General features: G+C 45.2%; 1 protein-coding gene across 4 annotated transcripts in view; it reads left to right on the forward strand.

Moving 5' to 3' along the window:
* Window positions 1-12,814, forward strand: part of ASAP1 (ArfGAP with SH3 domain, ankyrin repeat and PH domain 1) — a 422,920-nt gene that overhangs the window by 321,065 nt on the left and 89,041 nt on the right. For all 4 annotated transcript variants that reach the window (XM_060201453.1, XM_060201446.1, XM_060201440.1 and 1 more), the window contains 2 exons: window positions 6,896-6,996; window positions 11,202-11,271. In XM_060201453.1, the coding sequence (XP_060057436.1) occupies window positions 6,896-6,996; window positions 11,202-11,271 (171 nt within the window). The remainder of the gene's footprint in view (window positions 1-6,895; window positions 6,997-11,201; window positions 11,272-12,814) is intronic.

The following is a 12,814-nucleotide window of genomic DNA, read 5'->3' on the forward strand; positions in this document are numbered from 1 at the left end:
TTTGAGGGGCCAACACCAACCCCCCAATGAGAACCCTGGAGGCAAAAAAAAAAATTAGTTTCCTTTTCTCAGAAGAGAAGATGTCTCTCACTCTCATGACTCTTGATTTTTTCAGCTCGGCTTTGAAGATGGATACTTTAGGAGTACAAACTCTCAGGCTGGAGCATCTGTGAAATACACAAGCAAATTGGTTTTAGATAATCTTCTTCTGAACAATCAAGGGTTGGGCATAGGAGGGCTCCCCTGGCTGATAGTGGTGCTGGGCATTGAACCCTGGCCCTCAGCACCTCCAGCAGAGGGTTAGGTAATAACTGTTCTGCTATTGTATGCCTCCAGTTGAAATTATTTAGAGGAAGAATTCTATCATTTTTTTTTCCCTTTTCTTTATTTTATTTTTGCCAGAGTACTGCTCAGCTCTGGCTTATGCTGTTGCAGGGGGATTGAACCTGGGACTTTGAAGCCTCAGGCATGAGAATCTCTTTGCATAACCATTATGCTGTCCCCTGCCTGTGAATTCTCTAATTTTACACCTTAGAAAAGCCAAAGTGAAATGATCCTTGGTTAGCGAAGGAGAGGTTCCAGAAAGAGGTGTTCGATTAATACAGTGATAGCCGTGATTCTTTTTTGTTTGTTTGTAATTAATTATAGATTTACGAGCTAGTGAGGTTACGGTGTATAGTTCCACATGATAGCCTTAGCTCTAACTCTCATCTGTTGTTCAGACATTTAGTGGAGACACTATATGCCAGCTGCTCTTCTGTGCCCTATGCTTTAGTCCCTTCCAGGTAAAAACAAAACAGAACGATAGGCGGGGGGTAGATAGCATAGGGGTTCTACAAAGACACTCTTGTGCCTGAGTCTCCAAAGTCCCAGGTTCAATCCCCTGCACCACCATAAGCCAGAGGTGATCAGTGCTCTGATCAAAAAGTAAAAACAATAATAAAAAATAATAATTACAGTAGCTTTAGTCCCTTCCATTAAAGAGTTGGCTGTCTAGTCGATTGTAGTCAGCCACGTGAGCAGACAGCAGTGCCGAATGCTGCGCTGACTAGAAGCTGTCCTGTGATGTGCCCACAAAGAGGAAATTGGGAGACTCAGAGATGAAAGACTGCCTCGAGTACTTACAGCCTGCCGGCAGTTTGCGGCAGAGCATGAGGGAGAGGAAGAGAGGCAGTCAGAGGTGACTTAGCCAGCAGAGCTCGGGGCTTGCAGGCATCCAGCCCGAGGTTCAGTCCCCAGAACTTCATCTGTTAAGAGTGGAGCTGAGTTGAAAGACTCGGGCCTTGGGGCCAGGCAGTGGCACACCTGGTTAAGCTCACACATTACAGTGTGCAAGGACCTGGGTCAAGCCCCCAGTCCCCACCTGTGGGTGGGGGGGGGGAAAGCTTCACGAGTGGTGAAATAGGTCTTCAGGTGTCTCTGTCTCTCTCCCTCTTAATCTCCCCCTCCCCTCTCAATTTCCCTCCATCTGTATCCAATAATTAATTTAAAAAAAAAAACTCAGGCGTCATCTGGAGGATCTTGGATATTCTCTGAGAAGTGTAAGCTTGATGTCCAGGCTAAATTAAGTAGTGGCCACCATCTCCATGGGAGAAGGTAAGAAGGTGCCTGTTTACGTCATGAATGTCATGGATTAAATCGAAGACATTAGTTTGTAATAAAGCGCAAAAAAGGAGCATCTTTAAATCATCATCCCTTCATGATACACCTCGCAATAGCAAATTGACTATTTTTTAAATGTTTTTTTTTCCTTTTGTTGTCCCTGTTGTTTTATCGTCGTCATTATTGTTGTTATTGCTGACCTTGTTGTTGGATAGGACAGAGAGAGATGAAGAGACGGGGGGAGAGAAAGACAGACACCTGCAGACCTGCTTCACCACCCATGAAGCGAACCCCCTGCTGGTGGGGAGCCGGGAACTCGAACCGGGATCCTAGGTTTTATGTTTCTCTCTTCCTTTTTTTTTTTTTTAAAGCTTGCGTTTATTTATCACGAGAGAGATGAGAGTACCCCACACCTCTGCCCTGTGCAGTGTAGTCATTGAAGTTCTGTCACTGAACTATGTCCCCAGTCCCAGGTCTGCTTTATTTATTTATTTATTTATTTATTTATTTATTTATTTTTATTTCCTTATTGGGAAATTAATGTTTTACATTCAACAGTAAATACAATAGTTTGTACATGCATAACATTTCCCAGTTTTCCATATAACGACACAACCCCCACTAGGTCCTCTGTCATCCTTTTTGGACCTGTATTCCCCCCACACACCCACTCCAGAGTCTTTTACTTTGGTGCAATACACCAATTCCAGTTCAGGTTCTACTTGTGTTTGCTCTTCTGAGCAGATCTGCTTTTTATATGCACATTGGATTTTTCACAAAGTGAGAAAAATCTGCTGAACTCTAACACGGGGGCCCCTGCTGGTCAGCGGAAACAGGCAGGTGTGTGTGCAGTGGGTCACTGGCGCCCGCGCTGCCGCCCAGGCCATTCTTTGCTCACCGCCCCAGCGCGTGTGTCAGAAAAGATCCCCTGGGATGATTCCCCTGTGTAGGAGCGATTGACCCCCACGGCAGGAACATAGAGGCGAACTTCCATCTGCAGGGACAAGCATGAGCTGCTGTGCTCCCTGGTCTGCACGTAGCAGCTGCTCCTTGCTGTCACAAGGGTTCCCTGCCTCCCTGCTTCCTTCCTGTCTGTATGGAGCCTCTGCTGGGGTGGAGAGGAGGCGATTGTCTCACGCAGATACACCACGTTCTAGGAATACCAGCTCCAAGCTAAAGTTGCCTCTGCGGATGTGTTTTAACTTCATCTCAGATTAACAAGTGAGGAGTTTTCGTTAGCACCACGTGGAGAGTATCCTACAAGTAAAAGTGACTTTTCACAGATCACGTGCGTGGCTGGTTGTCTCTTAATGATTTCTCAGCATGTTTAAAAGGTATTGGCTTTTATGACCTGGACAAAATACGAGATTGTATACTAGGTATTTCTTACTTTATCACTACTGGAGGAAGATGTCAGATAATCTTTTAAAAAGAGTTGAAATTAAAAAGCAGCCGAGAAGTCATTTATTTAACCTCCTCACCACACAGGGTTTATACTTGACTAGACTTAAGAAAAATCCCAAAATTTGACCTGTAAATATCATCTCCAAATATTTGGTAGACTTGTTCATCATTGTTTTTTTAAAAGAAGATTTTTTTTTTTTATGTACTAGAAAGACAGGAGGAAAGAGAGATAGAACCAGACATCACGCTGATCCATGTGCTGCCAGGGATCGAACTCAGAACCAAACGCTTGAGAATCTAATGCTTTATCCACTGTGCTACCTCCTGGACCACTTCCTTTTCTTCTTAAAATAAAATTCTTTATTGACTTTTGAACTATTGATACGGAATTAACTCTCTTAAGCTTTTTGTAACGTTTATTTATTAGAGGAAGGGAGAGAGAAAGCCAGAACACTACTCTGATATACACAATGCCAGGGATTGAATTTAGGATCTTAGGGGCCAGCTGGTGGCACCCATGGTTAAGTGCACGTATTACCATGCACAAGGACCCAGGTTAATGAGCCCGGTCCCCACCAGCAGGGGAAGAGCTTCACAAATGGTGAAGCAATGCTCCAAGTGTCTCTCTGTCTCTCTCCTCTCTGTCTCCTCTCCCCCTCAGTTTCTCTCTGTTTGATCAAATAAAATAAATCAAGTTAAAAAAACAAAGAACTTAGGGCCCTTCTACAAGCAAGTCTAGTCTACCCATTATACTGCTTCCCTGGCAGATCTCTTGAGCTTTTATACTAGCTTGAGCCACCCACCACCAAAATTATTTTCTGTATACAACTGCTTTTAGGGTTGAAAAATAGTACTGTATGGGGCAGGGGAGATAGCATGATGGTTATGCAAAAGGACTTTCCTGCCTGAGGCTCCAGGGTCCCAGGTTCAAATCCCAACATCACCACAAGCTAGAACTGAGCAGTGAATGATTATGTGCCCTCCCCATCTCTCTTGCTGTATTTCTCTCATTAAAATAAAATAAAGAAGATGTTTTTTTAAAAGAAAAGATTTCTTTATTGTTAGTGTTGATACCCCTGTCAGCTTAGCTCATAACCTGGTACCCAAAAGCGACTCAGGAAATATTTAACCAAGTGAAACAAAGAGAAACTCACCCCGTCCATTCATTTCACATTAGAAATGTGAATGGTTTTGTTTCTAGAGCCAGAAACATTTATTTCCCCATTAAATCAACGAATGTGTAACTGCTCGCAGCTTAAAAGAATTTCGGATTTCACTCCTTAGTGAGGCGTTTTATATGTTAATAAGATTTTCTAATAAGAAAGTAAGGTAATTTATCTTTACTGCTAAGAGAGAATCGGAAATCAGACTAAAAAAAAAAAAAAAAAATATATATATATATATATATATATATATATATAGCACCACCATTTCATTCTGTAGTCCACATTTTTCTTGGCTCCCTTGATGGGATTTCCCTGGGGTTTAATCCTAAACCCATTACTGAAGTTTAGTCCTGTGCTCTTTGCCTGAGTGACTCCCTCATTTACGTTTATTTCTCGCTCCTGAATACATACTCGTTTCTATTACTCTGCCAAAGGATTCAAGACCTGTTTCATTCCCTCATTTTTTAAGAAGCCACTAACAGTGTTCGCAAGTCTCTAGCTTTAACTTTCTCAGAAGAGAAAATCCTCTTTCTGTTTTCCCAGCATGCCCTGCTTGAGTAGGCTGATGGGTCACCATTTCTCCAAGTTCAGAAATGGTCATCTGTGACTGTCTGAGTCATCCAGCTCATTAGTGGTTAATTAGGACCGTTGGTGTTTAGCTTCTAAAACACAGTTCTTCCTTTCTGCTCGGTTTAGTGGAACAGGCTTCTCAGGCCAGTGCCCAGACTCCACCTGCTTTGTTCACATGTAAGAGTATTTGCCGGAGATAAAGCAAGGCCTGTTCATGACTTGGTTGTTTTCAGAATTTAAAATTTATTTGGACAAGTAATAAACATATGTAAGGAATGTCTTAATGGCAAGTTTATGGGATGTAATAGTTCTCATAATTTACCGGCATTCAAATCCTTGTTTAAAAAAAGATAAGTACTTTAATTTTTCATCTTATATTTTAAAGACTTAAAAACTAGGGCCAGTAAACTAACTCACTTGGATAATGCACTGCTTTCTTTGCCACGTGCAAGGTCCAGGTTCAAGTCCAGCCCCCACCACATTAAAGGAAGTGTGTGTGTCTCTGCCGGTCACAAGCTAATTTTTAAAATTTTAAAACTAGTAAGTACTGAAAGCCAGCCAAGACTAGCAGTAACCCTGAAGACAACAACAACAACAAATTATTGGCCTGCTACTCAAAGCTTTGCATGCTTCTGAAACTATGGTTTTTCTATTTATTATAAAGGTGAATACATTATGAATAGTAAGATGACCAATGAATTAACTGTATTTTCAAGTATTCTGCTTTTTCTCTCTCTCTCTCTCTGTTGCTTTTGCCATTCCTGATCGAAGTCCAGGAGAGTAAGTGAACACTTTGTGAGAATGTATTCCTCCCTCCTGTGCCTGCCCCCGTGGCTGCTTTGCAGTGAACGCACTCAGTGTGTTTCCTGGGCGTGCGCATTCCTCCACATGAGGGCCGCATCTACTGGATGCTTCCGGGTTGGTTGCACCTGTGTGGTTCAGCTGGTGGTGCTAGTCACGACATCATGCACACATTACTGCCCTAGAATCATCTTTTTTTAACTGAAAAGATGGCCATTTTTTTTTTTTAGAGAGAGAGAGAGCATTGGGGGGGGGGTGATAGCTCACCTGGTTAAATGCACAAAGTACTAACAGCAAGGGCCTGTGCAAGGAGCCAGGTTCAAGTCCCCCCTCCCCATCTGCAGGGGGGTGGTTGCTTCAGGGGCAGCAAAGCAAGGCTGCAGGTGTCTGTCTTTCTCTCTCCTTGTCTGTCTCCTCAGTTTCTCTGTCATAGCAAATAAAATGGAAAAAAGAAAAAAAAAGTTACCAGGAGCAGTGTATTTGTAGTGCTGTCACCGAACCCCAGAGATAACTCTGGAGGCAATAAATAAATAAATAAATAAATAAATAAGGACCGGGTGGTGGCCCACGTGGTTGAGCGCACATGTTACAAGGACCCGGACCCAGGTTCGGTACCCAGTCCCCTGCAGGGGGGAAAGCTTCGTCGGTGGTGAAGCAGGGCTGCAGGTGTCTCTCTCTCTCTCCCTCTCTCCCCTCTCTTTCTCCTCTCAATTTCTCTCTGTCCTGTCCAATAAAATAGAAAAAGATGGCCACCAGGAGCAGTGGATTCATAGTGCCAGCACTGAGCCCAGCGATAACCCTGGAGGCAAAAGGGGAGAGGGGACATTAGTTACAAAACAAGAATTTTATAGCAATTCTTAATACTTGACTCAGAGGTACACTTTTTATTGTAAGCATTTCAGCAAAGATATCTAATGGGCAAACGGTGGACATAGGAAAATAACCCCTTCAGGTCTCATGGGTTCCCTTTGGTGGCCCGTTGCAGTGTGCCCAGCTGTGTCTCTGCTTGGCTCTGCCAGGAATGGAAACTGGTTTGGCCCATAGAGTTGGCCCATATCTGTCCGTTTACCTCTGCAGTGCGTTTAAAGGAGAGCTGAGTCCTAAGCTAGAAACAGGAAACCGGGACCCCAGGCCCTGGCTCTACTTCTGCCTTGGAGGGGAGGGGGACTCTTGCATTTGTTTGTCCACCTCACTGCCCTCAGCGAGAACGGAGGGGAGGGCCTGATAGTTCTTCAAGTTCCACACTCCTCTCGGGCCCAGACCAGAGGTCAGAGAAACGCTCCCATCGCAGTAAGCGAAGGAGTGGTGACCATCTGCGGCGCGGATTAAATCTGGGATCTTCTCTTTCCTAGGACTCCCAGAGTCGACAGGGAGGGTACAGCATGCACCAGCTCCAAGGCAACAAGGAATACGGCAGTGAAAAGAAGGGCTACTTGCTGAAGAAGAGTGACGGGTACGTGGCCGGGCCTGGTGTCCCCGTGGGGGCTTACACTGCTGGGTTCCACAAGCCTGGGGCCCAGTCCCAGACAGGAAAACACACTTAGGTTTTCTCATGCGCTGGCTTCAGCTGCACTGGGTGTCTCAGGTACGTCAGATTTATCCTGTCTTTCACCCTCTTTGGAAGAAAGATTAAGGGTGGGGGAGACAGCATAATGGCTATTCAGAGAAACTCTTATGCCTGAGGCTCCAAAGTCCCAGGTTCAATCCCCTGCACGACCATGAGCCAGAGCTGAGCAGTGCTCTCGTGGGGGAAAAAAATAATAATAAGGATTCATTAATGTTTTTGTGTTCCCTAAGTGACATCTGTAATTTGTGTGTGTGTGTACTTCTTTCTTTCTTCTTTTTCTCCTTTCTTCCTTCCTTTTTTCTCCCTTTCTTTCTTTCTTTCTCTCCTTCTTTCCTCTAGCATCTGTGAGTTGTTGTTACCAGTGAGTCTTCTCTGCTCTGGGCTAACTTTTTGGAGAGCAGGGTTGGGGTGAGGGATGGAAGACAGCACAGCGGCAAGGTCCACTTCGCTGCAGGCAGCGTGGGCTCCAGCCTGGTCACACGCCTGGCCAAGCGGGAGCACTAGCCAGGTGAGCTGTTTTGCTGGGAACACGAAGCAGGCTCCTGGTCGCCGTCTTCAGACCCACCCACAGCATTCTCTTCGCCGCTGTCGGCTCTGCCCACGCTGCCTACTTGGCCATGCTAGCCCCAGCTTGAGAGTCAGTCGTCATTTGTCTCCCTTTCCCTTTTTGAAATACTGATTTTACTTATTGAGAAATCAAGAAGAAATGTGGGCATAGAATAGGAGAGAGAGAGAGAGAGGCACTTTGGCACTGCTTCATCCATCATGAAGCTTTCCCCTGCAGGTGGGGACCAGGGACTTGAACCTGGGTCCTTGCGCAGTGAGACTTATGCCCCACTGAATGTGCCCCCACCTAGCCCCTTCCTGACTTTCCTCTTATGTAACAACCAGGCCAACAAAAACCTCATCATCTCTCACCGGAAATAATGAATTGATTGCCACCTTCATTCTTCATACCCACTGTCCCCATACTTAAAGGACTACAGAGAAAGATGATGTGGGTCGCGGCTTAGTGTGCATGGGGCATCTCACTTAAAAGCGCCTGCTTTTAAAAAAAATTTTATTATTAGTGATTTAATAATGACTCACAAGGTCATAATATCATAGGGGCACAATTCCACAGTTCCCACCACCAGAGTTCCATGCCCCATCCCCTCCATTGGAAGCTTCCCTATTCTTTATCCCTCTGGGAGTATGGACCAGAGTTCTTTATGGGGTGCAGAAGGCGGGAGGTCTGGCTTCTGCACTTGCTTCTCTGCTGGACATGGTCATTGGCAGGTGCATCCTGCCCAATCCTGCCCCAGCCTTCACAGGCTTTTTTTGAGAAGTAACAGGGTGCGAGATAACTTACAGAGAATTGACTACCTTAACAAAACACAGGTGTGACTCTAATTGGAAGGATTTTCTTATTGGCAGTTCCCCACTAGCCTGAGGTAGTTAGCTTGAGTGCGGTGTGTCCCCTTTACTTGTGGTCAGGTGGTCGCACGTCCAGCTTTCCTGCCGGAGCAGGCCCTGGCACAAGCTAGGACTGTAGCGGCTGCTTGTACAAGACGGCAATGTGTCTGGGTTTCAGGGTAGCTTTCAGCTCATGCTGCGGCGAGTTCCATACAGCACTGACTCAAAGAGGGAAGGAAAACGTGAGCTGGTGTTTCTAAAGCCTGGTTTCAGATGTCCTTTGTTTCCATGTGTTTCCATGGCAGAAGACGACTAAGATGATTTCTTGCCCAGAGAATGGCTGCTACTTCCACACATTTTTTTTTTTTCTGTTTACCCCATGGAAATGGAATCAACTAGTGTGCTTATACCCACCTGCCCAGAAGCTGACCAGCCATGCACAGGACCTGCCACTTTAATCATACACACACACACACACACACACACAAACACACAAAGACACACACACACACTCACTAACACACACATACTCACACACACACTCTCATACACTCACACACAAACTCACACACACTCACACACACACTCACACACACTCACACACACACACACAAAAACTCTCACACACTCACACACACTCACTAACACATTCACACACACATACACTCACACACATACACACACACAGACACACACACACTCACACACACACTCTCTCTCATACACACACACACTCAAAACACACACACAGACTCTCACACACACACACACTCTCATACACACACACTAACACACTCACATACTCACATACTCACACACTCACACACAAAAAAACTCACACACACACTCACTAACACACACACACACACACAAAGACTCACACACACACACTCTCATACACACACACACACACTCAAACACACACACGCGTACACACACACACAAAGACACACACACACTCTCACACACTCTCATACACACACACACACAAAGACTCACACACACACTCACACACACACTCTCATACACACACACTCACACGTACACACACACACACAAAGACACACACACACACTCTCTCATACACACACACACTCACTAACACACACACACTCACACACACACATAGACTCACACACATACAGTCACACACACACACACACACACCCCTCCTGTTGAGACTAGCTGGTGTTTTCAGCAGCATCCACACATTCTTAGAGTGGATTTCATCCGTATCTTGTTGGCGACCATTTGGTGAGCTCTCTTCCCCAAGTATACCACAGCCAGCTCTTTTGCAAGAGTTCTGAGGCATCATTTCGACCCTGAAAGACCTCACAAGGAGTATACACATTGTTTGAAGTGATGATGATTGGGGCCAAGTGGTGGCGCACCTGGTTGAGCGCACACATTACAGTGCACAAGGACCCAGGTTCAAGCCCCAGTGCCCACCTGCCACGGGGGAAGCTTCACAAGTGGTGAAGCAGGGCTACAGGTGTCTCTCTCTTTCTCCTACTCTATCTCCCCACTTCCTCCCAGTTTCTGGCTGTCTCTATCCAATAATTAACTAGAGATTAAAAAAAATTAAACTAAAAAAAATAAGGTGATGGGGCTTGGTCTGTTTTCTTTGTTTTTTTTTTGTTTGTTTGTTTGTTTGTTTTCTTGGTCTGTTTTCTTTGTATTGTGAGAGAGAGCCACTCTTCTTCCTTGCATGGCAGACCGCTTAGTTTACGCTCTTTGTTTTAAAAAGTGGAACTTTAAAGAGCCCAGGCAGAGTCTGGGTCGGGGAGGAGGGAGCGAGGACTGAGACCGTGCAGAGAGCTCGCGTTCTAGAGGCCCCAGGATCAGTCTTGAGCGCCACCGTGAGCCAGAACTGAGCAGTGCTCTGGGGAAAGATCAAGCAGACGCTGACCACCTGACCGTGATTTCGGGAGCCGTCGATGGACGGGATTTGCTTGTCACGGATTCACAGATGTGTTTAGAGATCCGTAAGCACCTCCCTGAACGCAGATGTGAGCCTGCCCTGTAGAGTTCTTTCCTCAGGTGCCTCCTTCAGAACCCTCCTGTGTAGCCATGCGCCTGTGCGTACACCCAGAGGCCAGTCTGACGTCTGTCTTATGCATCTGATTGTTTTAATGTTAGGAAGTCATATTATGAAAAATTTCTTAAAACGATCTACCTTCTAAGTCACTGATGGACTCTAAGAGTACAGGTAACCTGCTAGCATATACATGTTTGTATAACCTGTCCATATAGATAACCCAGATGTGAACCCTGACAATCATAGTATAACTACTTTATTCATTTTGTTCCCACTTTTAGATTTCTGTGGGGTTTTTTTTCTTTTTTTTAAACAGTAGTATAGGGCAGAGAGATAGTATAATGATTATGCAAAAGACTTTATTGCTTGAAACCTTGAAGTCCCAAATTGAGTTCCCAGCACCACCATAAGCCAGAGCTGAGTAAAACAAGAAAGAATGGGGGGAGGCGGGAAGGTATCAGCGGACAACCTTGTCTCTCTCCAACTGCGCTGTAAGAAATGTAGGACGTACATTTTCTGGCTCGTGTGGGAGCTTTGTGTTACCGTGTGTAGCTGTCTGCACTGTACAGATGGTACTAAGCTGTTGGTTACTGCCCGTAACACTGTGACGGCACCTGAAGCAGATACTATATCAGGCTGTGTCTGGCTCACTCTTTAGGCTTCGGAAAGTGTGGCAGAGGAGGAAGTGTGCTGTCAAAAATGGGATTCTGACCATCTCACATGCCACAGTAAGTGTCTGCAGCGTACCAGCTGCCTTTTATTTTTCCTCTTTAATTTATTTATATTATTTACTGGATAGAGAAATAGAATTGGAGACAGACACCTGCAGGGCTTCTTCACCGCTGGGGACGCTTTCCTCCTGCAGGTAGGGACCTGGGTTCAAGACCCAGGTCCTTGTCCACTGTGATGTGTGCACTGAACCAGGTGCATCCCCACCCCCTGTGCTGCCTTTCTTATACCTTCTCACCTCGTGAACCAAAAAATGGAAAGAAATGTCAAGATGGAGCCGGCACTAAAAATGTTCCTTAGATATATATGAAGCTACGTTGAATGGAATTTCAGATATTATTTTCCAAAAGCAGTGGGTCATGTCTTATCCTGAGATGTCTTGCATTGTGGTGCTGACTGATCAGAACTTCTTGTCCTTTCAAACCAAAGCTGACATGCTTTCATTCCGTCATCTTTAAAAGAGTGTTATTGACTGTTGTTCTAGAAAATCTGAAGTCTTTGGAATTATAAAGATGACAGGGAATATTCTTTGAAGAGGTAATATAACTATATATATATATATATATATATATATATATATGAATATTCAGTTTTGTTGGCAGTCAGCAAATTTGTTGCAAAGTACAACCAATACTTAGGATTTCACCCTTGCAAAATAGGCACCAAAAAAAAAAAAAAGTGACTGGGAGTCTGGCAGTAGCTCAGTGGGTTAAGCACACGTGGAGCAAAGCACAAGGATCGGCGTAAGGATCCCGGTTCGAGGCCCCAGCTCCCAACCTGTGGCGGCGGGGGGGGAGGGCGGTCGCTTTACAGGCGGTGAAGCAGGTCTGCAGGTGTCTGTCTTTCTCTCCCCCTCTCTGTCTTCCCCTCCTCTCTCCATCTCTCTCTGTCCTATCCAACAACAATGACATCAATAATAATTACTACAACAATAAAACAACAAGGGCAACAAAAGGGAATAATTTTTTTTTAAAAAGTGACTGAGGAGAGAGTCCAGTGTGCATTTAGATCTGTGAGACCTGGTCTGCTGGTTTGGGTGTTCACCCAAGCTCTGTTTCAGGGGCCGTCCATGTGCCCTCGAGGGCCCCGTCTAGGCAGAACTGCCTCTTCTGCGGATGCTGTAAAATACGCAGGCAGCCCACCCCCAGAAGGTCTTAGCTGCAGGTTCTTTGCTTTGCACGCATGTGCTCAGAGGGATACGTTCTTTTCTTTGATGGTTTACAATGGGCAGTAAAATACATAGTTTGTACACGCGTAACATTTCTCAGTTTTCCACATAACAGTTCAGCCCCTTCTAGGTCCTCCTCTGCCTGTATCATGTTCCAGGACCTGAGCCCTCCTCCTCACGCCAGAGTCTTTTACTTTGGTGCTTTACACCGACTCCAGTCCTAGTTCTGTTTAGTGTTTTCCCTTCTGCTCTAGTTTTTCAACTTCTGTTTATGAAAGAGATGATTCCCATATTCATCCTTCTCCTTCTGACTTATCTCACTTCATACAATTCTTTCAGCTGTATCCAAGATGAGGTGAAGAAGGTGAAAAATC

This window comes from Erinaceus europaeus, chromosome 1, assembly GCF_950295315.1.
Source record: "Erinaceus europaeus chromosome 1, mEriEur2.1, whole genome shotgun sequence".
NCBI classification, from domain to species: Eukaryota; Metazoa; Chordata; class Mammalia; order Eulipotyphla; family Erinaceidae; genus Erinaceus; species Erinaceus europaeus.